This window comes from Diabrotica virgifera, chromosome 4 (assembly GCF_917563875.1).
Source record: "Diabrotica virgifera virgifera chromosome 4, PGI_DIABVI_V3a".
Lineage (NCBI taxonomy): Eukaryota > Metazoa > Arthropoda > Insecta > Coleoptera > Chrysomelidae > Diabrotica > Diabrotica virgifera.
In genome coordinates, this window is record NC_065446.1 from 104,787,672 (window position 1) to 104,811,446 (window position 23,775).

At 32.9% G+C, this 23,775-nt stretch overlaps 1 protein-coding gene and 1 long non-coding RNA gene across 2 annotated transcripts in view; one reads left to right on the forward strand and one right to left on the reverse strand.

Annotated features, from left to right (window-relative positions):
* The window catches only part of LOC114328125 (protein flightless-1), a 115,130-nt gene that overhangs the window by 37,035 nt on the left and 54,320 nt on the right, over nt 1-23,775 (reverse strand). Inside the window, exons 11-14 of the mRNA XM_028276902.2 lie at nt 20,026-20,198; nt 14,660-14,786; nt 9,444-9,720; nt 6,492-6,897 (exon numbers count right to left, since the gene is read on the reverse strand). Coding sequence (XP_028132703.2) covers nt 6,492-6,897; nt 9,444-9,720; nt 14,660-14,786; nt 20,026-20,198 — 983 coding nt within the window. The remainder of the gene's footprint in view (nt 1-6,491; nt 6,898-9,443; nt 9,721-14,659; nt 14,787-20,025; nt 20,199-23,775) is intronic.
* LOC126883085 (uncharacterized) lies at nt 2,051-3,798 on the forward strand. The gene is made up of 2 exons (XR_007697491.1): nt 2,051-2,110; nt 2,772-3,798. It is a non-coding gene; the product is annotated as an uncharacterized LOC126883085 (long non-coding RNA).

Genomic DNA, 23,775 nt, shown 5'->3' on the forward strand with positions numbered 1-23,775 from the left:
ACGCATTAAGTTGGAAGTGCCAGAAAAAAGGTACTTCCGTGATTACAGTCATTTCTAACATTTATTCTAGCTGTTGATAGATGGCGCTATAATCGAACAAAAAATGATTTACGAATTATATATACGACTATAATCAGTACAATTTATAAGACTATACAAATCAAAGAAAATACATTTTATAAATACAATAAACACAATTGATTTCTTTTTATGCCAAATTGCAAATAAAAGGGTTATACTGCCATACCCTTTTCATATTTGGCTGATTACGATCCTGACAACTGTCACTGTCAGATTTAACTAAAATGTCATGTTATAAATGTGTATTATCACGGACTTACCTTTTCTTCTCTCACTTGTGACGCACTGAAAAATGCCTGTGAAAAGGACCATATTATCGAATGGTTCCGCGATCACCCGACAAGAATCTTTTAGACAGACTATTTCCTGTAGGATCACTTAAAACATCGTTTATAAAACAAAACCTGCCAATATCCAGGAATTAAAGAAAACGATTACCACAGAAAAAAGAAGAATTGATTAGTCAAGGATGTCGCCAAATACCGGGTGTCCACTTATATTTTCCCCCATTTTAACTGCCTATACTTCTAAACGGCTCAAGATAGAAATATGCGGTTTTCGCTGAAATGTTTTATTTTAGTAAAAGTTCTGTTTGAATGTATTGAATTTTTTTCAATTTCGAAAAAAAAATGGCGGATTTTTGAAAAAAAAAACGTCGTTGACTTTCTTTTAATGAAACACCCAGTATTATTTTTTTGTAAATTGAAAGAACGGTCATTCACCTATCCAGCGACATAAAGTTTTTTAAAATCGGTTGTCAAATGACTGAGTAATTAATTTTTAAAATGAGGGATGCAATGTGGAAATCATATAACAGAATATCAATCTGCTTAGTTATTTTAATCATAGTAGGTAGCTGTTACATGTTCTAAATAAAAATAAATTGATATTCTGTTATGTGATTTCCACATTGCACCTCTCATTTTAAAAATTCATTACTCAGTCATTTGACAACCGATTTTAAAAAACTTTATACTTATTGCTGGATAGGTGAATGACCGTTGTTTCAATTTATAAAAAAATATACTGGGTGTTTTATTACAAAAAGTCAGCAACGTTTTTTTTCAAAAATCCGTCATTTTTTTTCGTAATTGAAAGCGATATAAAAAATTCAATCCATTCAAACAAAACATTTACTAAAATAAAACATTTCAGCGAAAACCGCATATTTCTATCTTGAGCCGTTTATAAGTTGTAGGCAGTTAAAATGGAGGGAAATATAAGTGGACACCTGGTATATTGCTAAATTTTAAAAATAGCATGACTTGCTGTATTGAAATAGACCGACAATATTTTGAGAATCTTCTGCAATTGCCTTAACTAGTCTTTTAAAATTCCAAATTTTTCTACTACTCAAATATTGACATAGCTCTCACATGAATTTGTTTGCAGCTGCTGTAGGTTTTCTAAGCTATAATTTTGCTAAATCTTTTAATGCACCAGTTTCGTTTAAACTTTTTACTAATTTATTGATAGTAGACCTTGTTGTGATATTATTAGCATGTAGCATTCCGAAATTGTAGCATTTAGGTATAAGGAACATTACATGAAAAATAATCAATGATCTTAAGGACTTCAAAAGGTTATAACATTGATATGATATAACATTCCGTTAACTTCTAATCATTTTTATTGTTATGCGATTTAAATTTTAATAATGTTCTGTTATTAAATTCTACTTGAAACAATTACTAATAAATATTTCGTCTTTCACTGACGTCATCACAAACCTATAGATTAGCAGACCTGTACGTTTTGTACCTTGTGTACTCCTGGCGGTAAACCCATGAACCGTATTGTGACATGGTCGGCGTAGAACGGAAAATAAGATATCACTTTGGTCGGAGACTTCAACCGAATAAGTACCTAGTGGCAGATAACCTATCCACGTAAAAGTGGCGAATATTTCATTCTTGTTTCAAGTCATAGTATTATTTTGAAAAGAAATTATCCAAGTTTATTACGTATATGTTTAGTGGGCTGAAGAAACGAGGTTGGAGGTTCGCAGCAGTGATTTGTGGTTTATCTGGTAAATAATTTTTTGTTTTTACACGCTACTATAACGCCATATTTGTTTTTTGTCTTATTTGACGTCTTCAAAAAAATTTTACTATTAAATCTTGCAGTGAGCTTATTAATTCAGGCTGGTATCTTTTAACTATTTCATTGTCTGGAATATCCACTAAGAGGGAAAGTATTTTGTCATAAATCTTAAAAAAATTATCTCTCTTAATTTGTGGGGTTATGTTACATCACATATTACCCAATTCCAATTTTATATATTATAATCATGAAGTTCTGAAACATAGTAAATTCCGTACATCATATCCACCGATCCTGTTCCGATATTTGGTATTTTCATAAATTTTTACACTACTTTGGCATTATTCCATATCATTTAATAACTATACTATTTTTTTATGAAAAGCTATTTCCAAAATAAATATATTCAGTATTTAAATTTTAGACTTACTTGTCTACATATTATCGAGTCAAGGCCATTTTATATGCCAATCTTATGACAAGGTCACCAAACAGTCTAGTGGAAGATTGTCTTTTCCTTTCTAATGAGATAGCTTTTTCTGATTCTTCTTTATTCTAAATAAAAACTTCCTGATTTTTGTTTTTCTTTCTCTGACTTTTCCCTACATTATTACAAGGAAGTAAAACCAGGATTCTATTTTTTTTAGCCACTGGGGAAAATCTTTTAACTACTCCTACCACCTGAGAAGGACCGCTTTTCGACCAAGTCACCTAGGGGACAAGTACTAGAGGAACATGTAATTTTTGTTCTTCATTATCCTGCATTTTGGAGAATTGCCGTGTTACGGTTGACTGCGTAGCACCATTCTGTGCTTAAGACTTTACTGAGAAGTAGTAAGGAAAACTTGTGGGGACAATATCAGGTCAATCGGGTTTGTTTCGGGAACTTTTTATATTTAACAGTGCAATAGTTATCTACCTATACCAGTACACTTATACACTTATTTTTTTATAATATCCAGAACATTTAAGTAATTAACATACACATAGTTCAATAGCGCTCCCACACCTGTATGTCTCTTTGTAAAAGAGGATAATTTGGGCCCAAATAACCTTTTCCCATACAGTAGTTCCTTACATTTATTTTTTATTAATATTATTAGACTTGTTTCCCATATTTTTCATATAACTATATATATATTTTAATATTATTAGCGTGTTTCTTGTAATTTAAATTCCCAATTTGTTTGCTTAACTTAAATTCATTTGTTATTAAATTAAATTCAATCCCTAATCCCTATCCCTTCAGGATAGCTATTAGTTTTACTTGGTCATTATTAAAAACCACGAGTCAGAAAAAGGATCTTTATCATCCAGGACTGCGTTGGTTCAGTTAGGTGTTGCCTATTCAACTCATTGAGTTATATATATATTTGTATGGTTCATCCTAGGTAGGTATTTTAGTGTTGATTTCTTGTAGTATTTAACGTTGCTGTACGTATTACAATCGTACGATTATTTGGTGAAGGTTGTTGTTTAACCTTAGTGTAAGTTGGGGGTACGCTCCATATAAGAGCTACCCCAGTACTAATGTAATTATAGTTGTATACTTATATTCAGATAAGTAGTTAAGTCAAATTGTCATTTTAGAGTTACATAGGTTGTATTTTTTCTAACTCAGAGGTTGTCAATAATCTAGGTAGTTATATTTTAATAAATATTTATTTGTTTGTATATCAATTATTTTTTTTCCCATTTTTGAATTTAATAATTTAATATATTGAATAATTTACAGCAGTGTAAGATACCTGGGAGTTCGGTCCATCCCTACTTCTGGCGCCCGCAATTTAGTCTATTTATCTCTTATATTTTTCTATTTTTATTATATTAATATTTATTCTATCTATTTTATAAGCCTCTCTTTTTATATTCATATTTCTGGTTCTAGTCATCATCCCTCTTTAGTTTAAGCTACTGTTCTTCGACAGGCATGCAAACGAGCCGTACCCATCCTTGAGTGTCAAGTCGTTCTCTTGCATTTCTTGCTAGCCAATTCTATTTAGTTTGCCTCTGTCTCCCCATACTTCTATTATCAGTTCCTCGCCCACTCACTCATTTCACCTTAGCATTCTAGTTCTACAAATACTACTGCAAAGTAGTATTTTTTGTTACAAAAATATACAGGTTGATCTATATGTATATGAAATAAGAAAGTTCATTAGACTTCTAAAAAAACGGAAGATCTGACAACAATGTAAATACCACCGTAATATTATACACATTAGGGAGTTTTTATAACTGCCTAACGTAACGTATCTCCCTATACGTAAAGCACTTACGTATCGTAAGAATGATGAACCTCCCTATTAGGGAGTTTTTGTAACTGCCTAACGTAACGTAAAGTCATTTTTAAATTCCGTTGACATTAAAAAAATAAAACAATGTTCACACAATATACAATTCATATACAAAAATGTAAAAAAAAATATAAATGTGAATGATGAAATTGTATGGTTTTAATTGCTTCTATTTAAATATAAAAATACTATTTTTCCTTGCTTTTCAATTTTTTATTTTTGTTTATACCTACTTTTTAGTTGTAAATTATTGTACTTACATCAGAATTCCAGTATAATGTAAAGAGTTGGTTCATATTTATTTGAAAATTTTACTGAAATTAGGACATTTGTTTGTTTCGCTTTATTAATAGACAGCTTAATAAAAAAATATGAAAAAAAATTTAAGAAACGCTTTTCTTAAGTCACGAGTAACTAAAATTAAACATATAAAAAAATCAACCAAAAAGCAAAAAATAAACAAAAATAAAAAAAATTGAAAAAATCTAACACATTCGTCAAAGAAAAACGTGGCGCGTCTTCATCGAATTAACGGTTTTTGCTCCACTCTTTTCTTTAACGAATGTGTTAGATTTTTTCATTTTTTTTTATTTTTTGCTTTTTGGTTGATTTTTTTATAATATGTTTAATTTTAGTCACTCGTGACTTAAGAAAAGCGTTTCTTAAAAATATTTTTTTCATATTTTTTTATTTTTTACTTTTTAGTCTTACACTTTTCAAACATTAAAATATATCGTCATGTTTATTAAAATATGTATAAAACATATTATGATGGACAAACATGAAAAGTAGTCGGAATCGGCAAAAAATTTGAAACTTTATTGTTTATTTATGAAGCATAACGTAAACAATTAACGTAAAAAGTGAAATTATGTATAGTTCATATAACTAGCTACAATCTGTAAAAGTTTCAAGTTTCTTCACTGTAAAAAACAAGAGAATTTATCCATTTTCCGTTAAAATAGTTTTTTTATTTAAACAATTAATAAACAAAAAATTCTTTATTGACTAGTCGTGTATTGTTCCCGCGAATGCATATGTCTGCAAATTTTTAGTCACTTGCATTGAAGAAAAGGCATTCAAATTAACGTCCAAAGATTTGACCCAAACGATTGAACTAAAGATAAGCGTTTAATTAATTAATACGATAAAACGAATTCTAATGTTAATTATAGCACAAAACGTCTCTACCGGTGGTTTTTCTAATTTTCTAAGACTACGATAAAAACACGATTTTTTTTAATTCGAGTTTTGGTTGAAGTTTTGTTTCGTATCGTATTGAAATTTGACACGAATAAACGCCGATTTATATATAAACAAATATATGAGCGTTCAAAATTTGAAACTTTATTGTTTATTTATGAAGCATAACGTAAACATAGAAAGCGAAATTATGTATAGTTCATATCATTAGCTGCAATCCGTAAAATTTCAAGTTTCATTATTATTAAAAACAAGAGAATTTAAGCATTTTCCATTAAAATCGTTTTTTTTTATTTAAACAATTAATAAACATAAAAAAATTTAATTGACTATTCGTGTATTGTTTTCGTGAATGCATATGACTGCAAATTTTCATTCATTTGCATTGAAGAAAAGTCAGTCAAATTAACGTCTAAACATTTTATGCAAACTATTGAAGTAAAGAAAAGCGTTTAAAAAACAAGCAAATTTTAAATCTATTATGAAGTTCCACTTTCCAATAACAAGCAAAGAATAATTTTACTCAAATAGACTAAACCAATATAACCTTTAATGTTAAATGTTTATACACGCCATATACGGGCGGTGCGCTGACGAAATGTTGATTTGGTAATCGGGCAAGATCCCCTTGTGCATTCGGTAACTTTCGTCTCGATAGGGATGCGTCTGAACGTACGTATCAGAGCGTTACGATAGGTAATACGTATCTCGACGTTAGTTCAACCATTAATGCGCATGCGTATATGTCAAAAAGATACGTTACGTTTAGGTATTTGTGTGCACAAAAACTCCCTATTAATACCATCGGCCGTATCACACACAAGACCCATATACACCAAATCCCCCTGTTATTTAAAATATACTCACCAGAAAGCAGAGTTGAGCAAAGTAGCATCTGGTTTTATTTGTACTAATCTTGTGTATAAGGCACTTCCATTTGATCTCAAATGATAAAACTCAACGTCTTTCTTATCGATCTTCTTGTTCCTCTTTCCTTGCTTTATAATAAACTTCCTTTTGAAATGAGCCATGAACTTCATGTTTTCTTGTTGTTGATACGTCCTGAGTACTTCTAATTTGTTTTGGAATAGTGCTTTGAACTTCTTTTGGAGAGTGAACGTGAAGGTGAGCCAGCCCATGTTGGAAGCATCTCTGCCTTGCCAGAAGTAACAAACCCATTGGAAATCGTCCATTTCGTCTTCTGGCATATTGTCGTCAGTATCGTCCCAGTAACGGCAAAGGAATACGTAACAATCTTGAGAATAGAATGTTCCTGTAACGTAACAGTTTAAACAGTTACAAGTGTACAGAAATATCTGAAACTCAAGGAGAGGAGGCTGAACGCCTTGGTGCAAAGAGTAAACATCCATTTAAAATGCATTGTGCACACAACCAGTGGTTTTGCGACATTGCCAGATAAAATCACACAATTATAGAATTGTTATCTATTTTACTGTGAAACAGGTAACAAATAAAAAACCCAAACACCTTTGAAACTCGAATGATCTGACAACGTAGCGTAACCAAAGCTTTCGATCGGTCTCACCTTAGCGGGATAAATTATTTAAAGTAGGATTAGAGAATTAACATATCGAAAAAAAAACGGGAAAAATTGGGAAAAGCAGGTTTTTTTTCGTTTTCTTCCAGACCATTGGAAAAAATGGGAAAATTTGAAAATATTTTTTAATTGAGACTTAAGTGTACTTAATCTAAGAGACTTTAATTGAAGACATAAGTGGATAAAGGTCATATGTCACATTTTTTGAAAAAATTGTTTTATTAGGTTTTTGTTCTTCTAATATGTTGTTTTACCTTTTAAAATTTTAAAATAACCTATTTTTAGTTAAATAAAAATAACAGGAAGGTATTAAAGCAATATGTCCCACTAGATTTTCGAATTCTAGTGGATAAAGGTATTATGTCCAAGATTGCATTTGGACATAATACCTTTATCCATGTGAAATGTGTAAATATGGAGAATTTTTCTACTACTTTAAGGATCTGCTGACAAACCTCTATTTACGTAAAAAGCAAACAACCACTTCAAATCAAAAGGTTAATTTTCGTGTTACGTAAAATGGATAAGAGTGGACGAATTTGGCTTCTATCTCTATAAGACATAGATACCTTAATGACTACATGCCATTTCAGCAAGTAGATTTAAGAAAAAAAAAAAGGTCAGCACATCTGACCACAACTGAATATAGACCAAGAAGACTGGAAAATAAAACTGGTAGTTTGAGTTTGGAAAAACTGGGAAATTTAAGAGACCGAATAAAATTTGTTCCCAAAGAGTATAGATGGTTTTATGAAAACGCGATAGAGGAAAATGAAGAAAATAACAAAAAGAAAAGAAGAACCTACTAAAAAATATGTTTTTATTAATTTTACAGTTTGTATTGCAATTTTATTTGACAATAAATGCCCATTTTTGATACTTAACTCTTTTATCCACCTAACCCTAACATTTTTTAATTATTTTTCATGGACGTATAAACACAGATGAACTCTGTGTTTATACGTCCATGTTATTTTTACTATGTGGATAAAGGTAATATGTCCACAAAATTTAAAATATTAGGCTTAAAGTAACTTTTTTTAAATTCAATTTAATGTGTGAAAAAAGTACCTTCAAATGCCTGTTTAAAAAAGTATAGCAATGCAAATTTATAAAATAAATAACTAACTTGGAACAAAAGACACTAAAATGCACATTACTCAAAAACATTATTTTGTGACATATGACCTTTATCCACTAATGTCTTCAATTGTAAGTGTCAAAACCGAAAGTTCAAAGGTAGAAAGCACATTATTTAACGAAATTGCTCTGTGGTATATTTTTATCTGAGTCTGAATCTTCAGACCAAGCATCTGATTCAGACTCGATCTCCGCTTCACCATCCTGAACGGATAACACAACATGATTTTTGTCAGTCTCTTTTAAAAGTGGGTCTGGTCTAGTATCGTAAATAAATATCTGTTTTTCGTTTATAACCAAATTTAAATGAATAGCAACAACTTATAAATTTTATCCTGTGATAACATATTTTTTTTTGGTTGTATATATGAGGCCGTGTAAAGACCAGTTTCTTTCTGAAGAGGCGGAAGATGGAGGTCCATTTAAAATTCGGGAGGCAATTGACATAAGTGGCTGCGATGTACATAAACCTTGCTACCATATAACGGGATTAGTACTACATATTTGCACTATCCCATAAAGAATTTCGACTAAAAAATCCAGTTTTTGTTCTAAATTGGGCTAGACTTGCCACCACCTTCCCTACATCTAGGTTTAGGCCCAGTCTTTTCACCTCCGAATAAATAGTTATCGGGAAGTTTATCCGGCAGATTACATGTAAATCTGTCAAATAAACTTCCCGATAACTAGATATTCGGAGGTGAAAAGATCGGGCCTTAGTGAACAAGCCATTTCAGAAATGAAGTCTATGGCTTCCATTAGTTGGTCTTCATTCAATTACTCTTCTTTAAAGCGAGCATCAAGAGGCTGCAAAGTGAATCAGCTTAGAACAAAATTCGTAGCGTTTTTCAACATACATATTTTAGCAACCTTCCGATAAGAGAACTTGTCTGGTTAACTTGTTGGGGAATATTTTTTAATATTGTGTCTTTTATATACCTACTTAAAGACAAAAGGCACTTCTAATAATATAGATCTATCGAATTCTACTAAATTTATCGATTTTGATACGGGATGCAGAATTTGTTTAGTGTATTGTAACAAATGTCAATTTTTCCGTATTTTTTAATTTTTTTAAATTTTGAATCTCTAAGTAGGATCTAATTTTTATATTAACCTACCTAGTTCTTCTTCTGGCAATCGTATAAACTTCTTTCCTTCTAAAACAAAAGCCTCCATGGCTTCCAAGTCCTCGTTCCATTCTTCCATAAGTTGTTGAGCTTCTGCAGACGGCATTGGGGGTTGTCTAGGCGTGAACAGAGCCGTGAGGTCGGCCTTGGTCTCTTGTTTCTGTGCCCATTTGATCAGGTCGACACCGGTCTTTTTGACTGACTCGGCTGTTCGTGTGAAATCTACAGCTATCACCTCGTCCCAACCGATGAATTTAGACTTAAATATCTGCACAAACACAAAAAAATATTACTAAATAACTACACAGATATACTAAATAAGAAGATACTAAAAGTATTACTAAAAAGATTACTACTATACACCGAAGAAATAGTTGGTGATAACCAGTGTAGTTTCAGACCTGGATGATCGACTATTGATCAAATATTTACTATGTCGGTTCGCTAAACTCAGATACAACTGGCTAGTGATTTTAGTAAGTAATTCTGCCAATTTCGTAAAATTGGCAAAAAAAAAATTACTAAATAGGTAATAATTACTAAATAGTTAGTAATTTTGCCAATTTTGGCAAAATTGGCCAAAAACAAAAAAATTACCTACTAAAATCACTAGCCAGTTGTGTCTGAGTTTAGCGAACCGACTATATTAGACAAATGCATGAAAAGTATTGGGAGTATAATCAAGACGTGCATCAGAGCTTTATAGATTTCAAGCAAGCTTATGATTCAATAAATCGTAGAACACTATGGAAGGCAATGGTCGAGCTGGGCCTACCCAAGAAACTAACTGCGGTAACGCAAATGTATGTAAGTAACTCCTTTGCATAAGTTAAAATAGGGGGAAAATATCAAATTATTTCTGGACTGAGACAGGGAGATCCGTTTTCGCCATTGTTGTTTAACCTGGCCTTAGAATATGTCATGCGAAAAGGACCCCGCCGAAAACTTATGGGAAATGGCTCTCTGTCAAATGCTCTGAAACTTTGGGTTCTGGTAGTCCTTGATGTGTAGAACAACAGACTCAATGGGCGCATAACTCCAAAAAATCATGGTTTTAAGATATAAGCCTCTGAAGATATAGGTACAGTGAGGACGTTTGAGTTGGAATAATTTCATTTTCTCAAGAATGGGTGACTGGAGAAAAATTATAAATCAGGTCGATTTTTATTTTTAAATTATAATTTTTTGGCATATATATATATATATATATATATAACAAGGAGAGGTTAGCGCGAGTTAATAAATATCGGCATGGCTCGCAATAAGTATGAAAAACAAAATATGCACAAGATGGAATGCAACCATAGACACGTGTTTCTGACTTATTAGTCGTCATCAGTATGATATAGCTAAACAGGAGCAATGCAACCAATTTGTGGCTATAATGTTAGAAGACCCTCAGGATTCGAGAGCAACAACTAACAAATCCACGGAGGAAGCTACAGCTACCTGAGGCAAGGAATGCCAAACGTTTAGAACGTTTTAAACAATCAAACAAGGAGAGGTTAGCGCGAGTTAATAAATATCGGCATGGCTCGCAATAAGTATGAAAAACAAAATATGCACAAGATGGAATGCAACCATAGACACGTGTTTCTGACTTATTAGTCGTCATCAGTATGATATAGCTAAACAGGAGCAATGCAACCAATTTGTGGCTATAATGTTAGAAGACCCTCAGGATTCGAGAGCAACAACTAACAAATCCACGGAGGAAGCTACAGCTACCTGAGGCAAGGAATGCCAAACGTTTAGAACGTTTTAAACAATCAAACAAGGAGAGGTTAGCGCGAGTTAATAAATATCGGCATGGCTCGCAATAAGTATGAAAAACAAAATATGCACAAGATGGAATGCAACCATAGACACGTGTTTCTGACTTATTAGTCGTCATCAGTATGATATAGCTAAACAGGAGCAATGCAACCAATTTGTGGCTATAATGTTAGAAGACCCTCAGGATTCGAGAGCAACAACTAACAAATCCACGGAGGAAGCTACAGCTACCTGAGGCAAGGAATGCCAAACGTTTAGAACGTTTTAAACAATCAAACAAGGAGAGGTTAGCGCGAGTTAATTGGCATTCCTTGCCTCAGGTAGCTGTAGCTTCCTCCGTGGATTTGTTAGTTGTTGCTCTCGAATCCTGAGGGTCTTCTAACATTATAGCCACAAATTGGTTGCATTGCTCCTGTTTAGCTATATCATACTGATGACGACTAATAAGTCAGAAACACGTGTCTATGGTTGCATTCCATCTTGTGCATATTTTGTTTTTCATACTTATTGCGAGCCATGCCGATATTTATTAACTCGCGCTAACCTCTCCTTGTTTGATTGTTTAAAACGTTCTAAACGTTTGGCATTCCTTGCCTCAGGTAGCTGTAGCTTCCTCCGTGGATTTGTTAGTTGTTGCTCTCGAATCCTGAGGGTCTTCTAACATTATAGCCACAAATTGGTTGCATTGCTCCTGTTTAGCTATATCATACTGATGACGACTAATAAGTCAGAAACACGTGTCTATGGTTGCATTCCATCTTGTGCATATTTTGTTTTTCATACTTATTGCGAGCCATGCCGATATTTATTAACTCGCGCTAACCTCTCCTTGTTTGATTGTTTAAAACGTTCTAAACGTTTGGCATTCCTTGCCTCAGGTAGCTGTAGCTTCCTCCGTGGATTTGTTAGTTGTTGCTCTCGAATCCTGAGGGTCTTCTAACATTATAGCCACAAATTGGTTGCATTGCTCCTGTTTAGCTATATCATACTGATGACGACTAATAAGTCAGAAACACGTGTCTATGGTTGCATTCCATCTTGTGCATATTTTGTTTTTCATACTTATTGCGAGCCATGCCGATATTTATTAACTCGCGCTAACCTCTCCTTGTTTGATTGTTTAAAACGTTCTAAACGTTTGGCATTCCTTGCCTCAGGTAGCTGTAGCTTCCTCCGTGGATTTGTTAGTTGTTGCTCTCGAATCCTGAGGGTCTTCTAACATTATAGCCACAAATTGGTTGCATTGCTCCTGTTTAGCTATATCATACTGATGACGACTAATAAGTCAGAAACACGTGTCTATGGTTGCATTCCATCTTGTGCATATTTTGTTTTTTATATATATATATATATATATATATATATATATATATATATATATATATATATAATACTAGTGACGTCATCCATCTGGGCGTGATGGCGCAATCGATGATTTTTTTAAATAAGAATAGGGATCGTGTGATAGCTCATTTGAAAGGTTATTCAATTCTATATTCAATAATATAAACATTAACATAATTATTTATACAGGGTGCTCAAAAAAAATTTTTTAATTAAATTAATTGAGACAAAAAGAAGAATGTATATAATTTATTTAATTCGAAATACATTTTACTGTTGTCCGAAAACAGGAAAAAATGTTTATTTATTTTTTAAGCAATTTTTTTAAATTAACATTTTTTCTGTTTTCTGACAGCACTAACATGTATTTCGAATTAAATAAATTATATATACACTCTTCATTTTGTCTCAATTAATTTAATTAAAAAAAATTTGGGCACCTTGTATAAATAATTATGTTTATGTTTATATTGGTGAATAGAGAATTAAATAACCTTTCAAATAAACTATCACACGACCCCTTTCGCTTAAAGTAAATGTTCAAACTGCTAAGAGTCAGGTGGGTGGCAGCTTTAATATTGAATTTAAGCGAAAAACAATATTCATTTATCAAATAAACATTTTTTCCTGGTCTCGGACAACAGTAAACTGTATTTCGAATTAAATGAATTATATACATTCTTCTATTTGTCTCAATTAATTTAATTAAAAAATTTTTTGGGCACCCTGTATAAATAATATTGTTAATGTTTATATTATTGAATAGAGAAATTAACAACCTTTCAAATGAGCTATCGCACGACTCCTATCCTTATTTAAAAAAATCATCGATTGCGTCATCACGCCCAGATGGATGACGTCACTAGTATGATATATATGCCAAAGAATTATAATTTAAAAATAAAAATCGACCTGATTTGTAATTTATCTATAGAGTCGCCCATTTTCGAGGAAATGAATTTATTCCAACTCAAACATCCTCACTGTACCTATAACTTCAGAGGCTTATATCTTAAAACCATGATTTTTTGGAGCTACGTGCCCATTGAGTCTTTTGTTCTACACATCAAAGACTACCGGAACCCAAAGTTTCAGAGCATTTGACAGAGAGCCATTTCCCCTAAGGTTTCTGCGGGGTCCTTTATCTAAAAATCAAACCAGAGATAGCTGCTCGGGGAGCAAAAAATCGTACTCGTCTTTGCCAATGACATATGCAGTGGCACAATCAACATTACAAAAGTAAATTTATTCGAGCTTTGAAGAAACTGCATTAAATATCGGTCTAAGAATAAATGAAGACAAAATAAAATACATGGTCGTCTTAAAACAAGAACGACGGCGAATAAAGCAAAATATTATTATTAAACGATCATAACTTCGAAGTGGTTAAAGAATTTAGACATCTAGGAGCAGAACTCACCAATGACAACAAAATAGATCGAGAAGTTAAAACGCGAATAATGGCAGGAAACAGATTAATGAAGTCAAAACTTCTCTCCCGAGGTGCAAAAATCCAGATACATAAAACCATAATACGACCAGCAGTCGCGTATGGAAGCGAAACAAGGACGCTAACAAAAAGTAAATAAATTGCTAGTGTGGGAACGTAAAATTCTTCGAATGATATACGGCCCTTGCAGAGACAGCGTGACAAACGAATGGAGGAGCAGATACAATAACGAGTATCAATTCGGAAAGGAAAATCTAGTCAGATATACAAAGGTCAATAGACTCAGATGGGCAGAACATGTGATACAAATTAACAATAATCGCCTTATAAATAATGTGTTTTGGGAAAGGCCAGATGGGAGAAGGTCTCTAGGACGGCCTAGAAAAAGGTGGAGAGATGCAGTCAGAGAAGATCTGGAGAAAATGGGAGTGAGACAATGGGAAATAGTGGCACAGAACCAATAAACATGGAAGGCAATAGTTAACGCGACAAAGACTCACGAAGAGTTGTAACGCCATTGATGATGATGATGGCGGCAAACACAAAAGCCATTGCAGAGATAACATTGAACATAATTTCCTCAAAATTATTCCTCCAAGCACAAGAAATTGCACGAAAATAATGAAAATTCACTAACCTGACTTTCAGTTCCTTCCCTTACTCTCGTTACCCGAGCATAGTCAGGTCTGTCGATCATATTAAATAATTCCTCAGATAATTTCACAGCTGCTGCATTTACAAGCCTAGTAGACTTTTTACCAATCCTAAAAATGTATAATAATCACCATAAACGTTAATATAATCACAAATAGAATAAAAATTTGCTTTACTGTCACTGAAAATTTTACAATTTTATGGACGAAGCTTATAAAGAGTTAGAAAATAACAATAACAAATATTGTCCAGGAACCGAAGCTTTTTACCTCGCAATTTTTACAGAATGGATCGATCTGCTGGAAAATTTGAGAATAAGTAGTGGATAGTCCAAGGATCAAAATCTATATGATGACGGAAGGCGCTTCTATCATGGGGGTGGTTGCCACCCCATCTCGGTTGATAAAAACATTGATAAATACATTCATTCTAAGCAAAAAATGTTCTATACATCTTTTTGATAAAATTAATAGTTTTCGATTTATTCACTATCGAAAGTGTTAGTTTTATATCGAAAAATCAATGTTTTTCGATATATACTCATTTACTATTCACTCAATTTTTGCCATAGAAAAAATTTTGTCAAACCACGTTTTTGGGAATTAAATAACCTACAATTTCATATTTAAACATTTTTGCGTATCTCTGATTCTAATCTTTCTATTCTGAAGAAAATCGCATTTTTTACCAAACTGCCAAAAAGTTATTCGCTTTTAACTCCAATTTTTTAAAAACTAATCATTCTAAGGCAGTCCAACTTCTAGAATCTATTAATAATAGATATATAAAGAAGAATGAATAAGGCCAATGACGAGAAACAGCGCTAACTTACATTATTATGCTTCCAATTGGATTTCTCCTTTTTTTTTTCAAACAAATAATATATTGATTTTTTAACCGTAACTTTTTTATTTTTATCTTAAAAAATTTGGTAAAAAAGAATTTTGTAGGTTTTTACAAGGTCTATAAGGCTATTAATATTAAATTCTTTTAAAATCCTCAGTCGCAGAAAGTAGTGACTTTGAAAGGGTTGGTAAAGGTGGTTTTTGCATGTTATTACAAGATTTAATTGTCAATAGCTCACTCAATTTTTGCTGTAGAAAAAATGTTTGCAAACTAAGTTCTTGAAAATTAAATAAGCTACAATTTCATATTGAAACATTTTTTCGTATCTCGGATGCTAATCTTTCTATTCTGAAGAAAAGAGCATTTTTTACCAAACTTCAAAAATTCGTTATTCGCTTTTAACTCCATTTTTTTTAAATAATCATTCTAAGCCGTTCAAACTTCTAGAACCTATTAATAATACATAAATAAAGAAGACCATTATAAGCTCAATGACTAATTTTAATTAGGGTGGTGATTAGGTGGTTGCTTCCGATCACTTTTTCACTGAAAAAATAGATAGATAGAAGATAGATATTTTTAAATACTTTAAACTAGTTTGAACAAGTTATCCTCGAAAAATGCATAGTTTTCCCGTCTTTTGACCTTGAATCTACAATATTTAGCATTTGACGAAGAAGAGCTAACAGATAATAAAATATAGCTCGATTACTATTGGTCTTAAAGAAAATTAAAAAAAAAACGGTTTTGTTTATTTTTTCAAAAGGTACATTTTTGTTAGGTAAAGTTGTTTTGATAAAACGAAAACTTTTTGAGTTATTAGCAGAAAACTGATTAAAAACATTGATTTTTTCGATATAAAACTAACAGTTTCAATAGCGAATAAATCGAAAACTATTAATTTTATCAAAAAAATGTATAGAGCGTTTTTTGCTTAGAATTAATTTTTTTATCAACTTTTGTGGTCAAAATTTTCACTCCCGAGGTGGGGTGGCAGCCACCCAAATGGTAAAAGCGCCTTTCGGCATCATCTAGATTTTGACCTTTGGAGACTATCCACTACTTATTCTCAAATTTTCAAGCAAATCGATCCATTCTGTAAAAATTGCGAGATTTGTCCTGTTTTAAGCTTAAACTAATACAATACAAATAAAAGATAATGAAAATAAAACAAAAACAATACATTGACAAAAGACCCCGCAGAAACCTTATGGGTAATGGCTCTCTGTCAAATACTCTGAAACTTTGGGTTCTGGTAGTGCTTGATGTGTAAAACAAAATACTCAATAGGCGCGTAGCTCTAAAAAATCGTGGTTTAAAGATATAAACCTCTGAAGTTACAGGTACAGTGAGGACGTTTGAGTTGGAATAAATTCATTTTCTCAAGAATGGGCGACTCTGGAGATAAATTACGAATCAGGTCGATTTTTATTTTTAAATTTTTTTTTTCATATATATCATACTAGTGACGTCATTCATCTGGGCGTGATGACGCGATCGATGATGTTTTTAAATAAAAATAGTAGTCGTATGATAGCTCATTTGAAAGGTTATTCAATTCTCTATTCACTAATATAAACGTTAACATAATTAAAAAAAAATGAATTAAATTAATTGAGATAAAAAGAAGAATGTATATAATTTATTTAATTCGAAATACATTTTGCAGTTGTCCGAAAACAGGAAAAAATGTTTATTTGATAAATAAATATTGTTGTTCGCTTAAATTCAATATGTATTAAAGCTGCCACCCACCTGCCTCAGCCGTTTGAACATTTAATTTAAGCAAAAAGCAATGTTTATTTTTCAAATTGACATTTTCTTCTGTTTTTTGACAGCAGTAAAATGTATTTCGAATTTAATAAATTATATACATTCTTGTTTTTGTCTCAATTAATTTAATTCAAATATTTTTGGACACCCTGTATAAATAATTATGTTAATGTTTATATTAGTGAATAGAGAATTGTATAACCTTTCAAATGAGCTATCACACGGCCCCTATTCTTATTTAAAAAACATCATCGATTGCGTCATCACATCCAGATGGATGACGTCACTAGTATGGTATATACGCCAAAAAATTATGACTTAAAAATAAAAATCGACCTGATTCCTAATTTATCTCCAGAGTCGCCCATTCTCGAGAAAATGAATTTATTCCAACTCACTGTACCTATAACTTCAGAGGCTTATATTTTAAAAACATGATTTTTGGAGCTACGCGCCCATTGAATCTTTTGTTCTACACATCAAGGACTACCAGAACCCAAAGTTTCAGAGCATTTGACAGAGAGCCATTTCCCATAAAGTTTCTGCGGGGTCCTTTAAATAAATTACAAACTGCATGATACAACCTTAGGAACTAATAAGTTTAAGCTGCTGCATATGACACCCAAATATAGATAAAAGTACTTAGTTACTTGTACATAAAGATACTGTATTATTATTCATTAAGAAACTCTTCTACTGAATAATATGTCGTTCAGATAGATAGGCTTTTGTTATTTTACGGAACTTGGGGAAAGATGTTGCAGATTTAAGTAGTAAAGAGAGCTGGTTGTATAGTTTTTTTGCAGAATATAATATAGATTTCTTTACTAACTCAGTGGAAGGGATCGATAAATAGACATCAAAGGTTGAATTTCTGGTGGAGTGGTCATGATTAGATCTTGCTGGAAAGCCATGTACGTACGTGTTTACGAATTAATGAAACAGTTTGTAAAATATACAAGGTGATTCAGTGAAACGGTACGATTTGGCAACGCTGCTGACGATAAAATAGAGGTGCAACCATTTGCCGCCCGCGCTGCAGTTCCGTCTAACATGGCTGTGAAAACTTGGGTTAGGAAATTTGAAAGTAGTAGTTCAACATCACAGAAAAGAGGTGGCAGTGTCAGAACTGCTCGCACACCATAGAATGTTGTTCTGAAGCTATTTCCTTGTGGCATTTTTATAATCAACTGTTTTCAATGGGAAATAAGCCACAATTTTACCAACACAATGATTTTATTAACGTTTCAATAATTTATTCAACGTTTATTTTATTAATTTTTATTATAACCATAGAATATTGAAGCGATGCGAAATTCATTACACGCAAGTCTTCGATGACTCCGTGTAATGAATTTCGCACCGCTTCAATATTCTGTGGTGTGCGAGCAATTCTGACACTGCCACCTCTTTTCTGTGATGTTGAACTACTGCTTTCAAATTTCCTAACCCAAGTCTTAATAGCCATGTTAGACGGAACTGTAGCTCGGGGCGGCAAATGGTTGTCTAAACGAAACGATCGTTGTACACGCACAAAACTTTTACCATTTTTGTAATAAGCCTTCACAGCAAATGCGCGGTGTTCACCCGACCACGTCTCCATGATAACTAAACTTCCCAATATCTAAATTCACAACGTTTACGTCGCAAGCCCGCGGCACCTCTATTTTATCGTCAGCAGCGTTGCCAAACCGTAACGTTTCACTGAATCACCTGTTATAAAGAAGGAAATGTTAAAATTCCGTGATCTTTGAAGTAGCTTCTGAAATGTATTGGTCTTCTGAGGGCAAACAGATATATTAATGCTCTTTTTTGTAATTTAAAAATAACGTCGGATTAGGCAGCTGTACTAAAACCCCAAAAAGGAAGACCATATCAAAGATGAGAGTCGAAAAAAGAAAAATATATGTTATATTGGAAGATGCTAAATTGATTTCCTTCCAAACAGCTGAGGCTAGTTTCTTACTTAACAAATCGATATAAAGGGACCACTTAAGGTTTCTGTCTAGAAAACATACCAAGAAATTTTACAGAATCAATGTGTCTTATTCACGTTAAAAGAAAGTAAATTAGAGTCGGACCAGGTTTTTATTGTAAGTAGATCATAAGTTATAGTGGCATGAAGAGTTGCAATATTTGAATTGCTCCAAGTGACCCTAGAAGCAAAACGAAAAATTTTCCCATCGATTTTTAAAATTAGTGGTCATTTATAAAGACAAAGAAAAGTAAAGGACCCAATACTGAACCTTGTGGTACCCCACCTAGAATGTTTTTGAGACAAGAGTCAGTATCATTTGCTCTAACCAGTTTTTCCTATTATCCAAGTAAGATTGGAACTAATTCAAAGAAATAGCTCGAATTCTGTAGAAATTTAGTTTTATTATCAAAATGTTATTTATATAATCAAAAGCTTTGTCATAGTCACAAAAAAACAGTGGCAGTGTAAAGATTATTGTTTAGTACTTGGTAAACCTTATGTGGTACAACACATGACATCAGCGGTACATTTTTTATTAGTTAAAAAGCCGAACTGATTTTATGATAAAATGTTGTTTTCAACGGGAAAGGACAAAAGTTGGGGTTTTATTAGTCTCTCAATAATTTTGGAGAGTACCGGTAGTGAGGCAATAGGCCTATAGTTGCAGGCATTAGGTTTTTCACCACCCTTATGAAAAGGAATAATAATGGCTGCCTTAGGCACGCTGGAAATTTACATTTCTCAAAACTTACCACACAAACACATCCAAGTAACAGTCTAATATGTACACATTTTTGCTGATCAACGCTGTATTGACTAGTTTTCCCTGTTGAAGTTCTACTTGAGGTAATTCTAAATAACCCATTCCTAATTGCACTTGGTAAAGTCGTGGGGAAACTGATACGAAATCCTCGTCCACGTGTTCCTGCAAAATAAATCAGTCATTTAATTTAATCAACTATTTATAATGGGAAATAAGCCACAATTTTACCAAAAAAAGATTATTAACGTTTTGAAGCCCAAATCGGGTTTCGTTGTCAAAATACAAAATACTACTTATCAAAATACAGTAGTATTTTGTATTTTGATAACGAAACCCGATTTGGGCTTCGAAACGTTAATAAAATCTTTTTTTTGTAAAATTGTGGCTTATTTCCCATTATAAATAGTTGATTATAAAAATGCCACAAGGAAATAGCTTCAGAACAACATCATTTAATTTAATTATGTAGAACTATATCAGAAAATAGAATATAAAGTTAAAAAAAAACTGGAAGGGATATCAGAATTACAATTCATACATTAAAAAAGAAGATGTAACACTCACGAGTGAAAAAGAATAAGTGATGACGTGATGAGTATATGGGAGAGACATTTTAGTTAACTACTGCATGGGTAAAATACAGATGAGAATGAGAATGAAAATTTACTTATAAAAGTTGATGGCATAATAATATAACTGCCCAGTGAAGGAGAAATTAAAAGTATAACCAATGGGCTCCGAAATAACAAAAGACAGGGATAAAACGAAATAGCGAAATAGTGACGCTGAATAGCACACGAAATCATGTAGTAGCGCTGTTTCACATTATAAGAATTTTGACCGTACGATGGTTGAAATTTACATAGTGGCTCGAGCAATCATATGGAATCTTTCTCCCTTCGCCGAACGTTTCAAGCGGCGAAGGAAGAAAGATTCCGAGCCACTATGTAGATTTTAACCATCGCACGGTCGAAATTCTTATAATGTGAAACAGCGCGTATGGAAAGGATTCCCATCGTATAAATTTGAAATGAACAGAAGTCTATACAAGGAGATCAGTTATCCACGGCGCTTTTTAATTTGGTATTAGAAACAAAAATCAGAAACAGTCGAGTTAAAACGATCGGATCTATCTTCAACAATGAACATCAATGTCTGGCCTTCGCTGATGATCTTACTGTTCTAACGGAAACAAGAAAAGAATTAAAAAATGTTATAAAAATATTAGAAAAGGATTCAAAACATTTTGACCTAGTAATAAACCAGGAAAATTCAAAGTACATAATACTCGGAAATTCAGAGCAAAAAGAAGAGAGGCAGTTTACTTTCATATCTAATGAATCAAGGGAATATAATTTCGAGAGATTGATCCATTTTACGTATCTGGAGGTTATTATAGAAGAGCAAGGTCGGGAAGAATGGACACTGAATATCAGATTGGCAAAAGGAAATAAAAAGATGGGAATCCTAAGACCACTGATGAAATCCAAATATGTATCGAGAAAAATAAAGTCAAGGATATGTAAAACGGTAATAGTGCTCACAGTGACGTATGGTAGCGAACGATGGACAATGAAAAAACAAATACGGCGAAATTGGAAAGATGGGAAAGAAAAATGCTCAGAGCTATACTGCCCGCTTAGTAAAAACGTCCGATCTACAATTTTCGTTTTTTCGTGATAAAGTTATATTCCACTACTACTAGACATTTAGCATCTTATTGCTTAGTCAGAAAGTCGTTTCTTATACCTCAAATCGTACAAAATCATAAAGGGCCTAGCCGGGTAAGATGATGAAAAGTGCCCCCAACTCGATTCGAATTCCATATAGGTCACCGGTTAGCATATGTAGTGAAATTCACTTTCTGAAATTTTTAGCCCCCTAGGTGGTCATGTGACCCACCTAGAGCCTAATTAGGGGTTTTATGTTTTTATTTTTTATCTCAGCCGCATCTAGAACTAGCGAAAAACTTTAAACAAAAAAGTTGTAAGATTTAAAAAGTTATGCACGAAAAAATTTTTTTTTTAATTTTTGGCGGGAAATTTAAATTTTAGAACGATTTTAAAACTTTATATATATATATATATATATATATATATATATATATATATATATATATATATATATATAATCTAAACCTTTCTACCTAACGGTGTAAGGTGTTTACAAATACATTTCATACATCTACATCATATATAAATCGTCTCCAATCTTGCTTATTCTTGGCCCTTCGTTTCGCTTCAGTCCACGTTGTATTTTTCGTCCTCAGAATTTCTACCACTTCATCGTTCCAGGTTTTCTTTGGTCTCCCTCTTCCTCTTTTGTTTTGTACTTTTGCCTCCCATATGCGTTTTACCTGTCTATCATCGTTCATTCTACACAAATGTCCAAACCATTTAAGCTTGTTCCTATCTAATATTTGTGTTATTGGTTCGACTTGTAGTTCTTCTCGCACACTGCTGTTTCTTATTCTATCACGTCTTGTAATTCCTTTTACTTTTCTTAGGTACTTCATGTCCATGGAGTTTATTCTGCTTTTCGATGATTGTGTTAGCACCCAGCTCTCACTACCATAGGTAAGGATTGGCCTGAAGATTGTTTTATATACCATCATCTTTGTCCTGCTGCTTACTTCTCTCTTTCCAATGAATGTTCTGTTTAAGCTGTGGTACATTCTGGACGCCATGGTTATCCTTTCGTTGACTTCTTCTTCTGATCTTCCTCCATTCTCTATTTTCACACCCAAGTATTTATATGTTGTTACTTGTTCTAGTTTCTTGTTATTTATCTCTATATTTACTTGTTTATCTTCATTCCCCATGACCATTATCTTTGTTTTCTCCATGTTTATTTTCATATTTCTCTCTTCCAGCTCCTCTTTCCACATTATTAGGTTCCTTTTGAGGTCATCTTCGCTGTGTGCTAGTAACATCAGGTCGTCTGCAAATGCACATACTGAAATTCCTATAGGTTCTAGTCTGTGGTAACCAATGTGTAATTTGCGTGTCTTTGCTTCCATTACTTTTATGATGTCATCCATGAGTACGATGAATATTGTGGGGCTCAGTACTCCTCCCTGCTTCAGTCCATCATTTATCTCAAAAGTTTCAGAATGGGTATTATCTTTCCTGATGTAGCATTTGTTACGTTTATATAAGCTTTGTATAGCCTGCCTCAGTTTGAGATCAATATTTCTTCGTTCGAGACTTTCCCATACTTTGTATTGTGAAACTTTATCGAATGCTTTTTCTAAATCTATAAATGCTGCATATACTTCATTTTTAGTAGTTCTCGTTTTTTCTGTTACTTGTTTGATCGTAAAGATGTGGTCTTGGGTACTCCGGCCTTTCCTGAACCCACTTTGTGGTTCTGCTAGGTTGTGTTCAACTATTGAACTAAGTTTTTTGTTTAAAATATATTCGTACGATTTTGACACCACACTTAACAACGTAATACCTCTGTAGTTGCCGCAATTTCTTGTGTCCCCTTTCTTAAAAATGGGCAATATAATTCCTCTTTTCCAATCTTCTGGTACAGTACCCAAGTGCCATGCTTTGTTGAGAATTTCTGTTAACATCTCTACCCCTGACACCCCTAGATTTTTCAGCATTTCTGGTGTGATCTTATCATGGCCTGCTGATTTTCCTACTTTTAGATGCGAGATGGCTTCCAGTACTTCATTCTTATCGATATTTTCGTCTTCGTCGTCGTGTTCTACGTTGGGGGTGGTCGTTTGTTC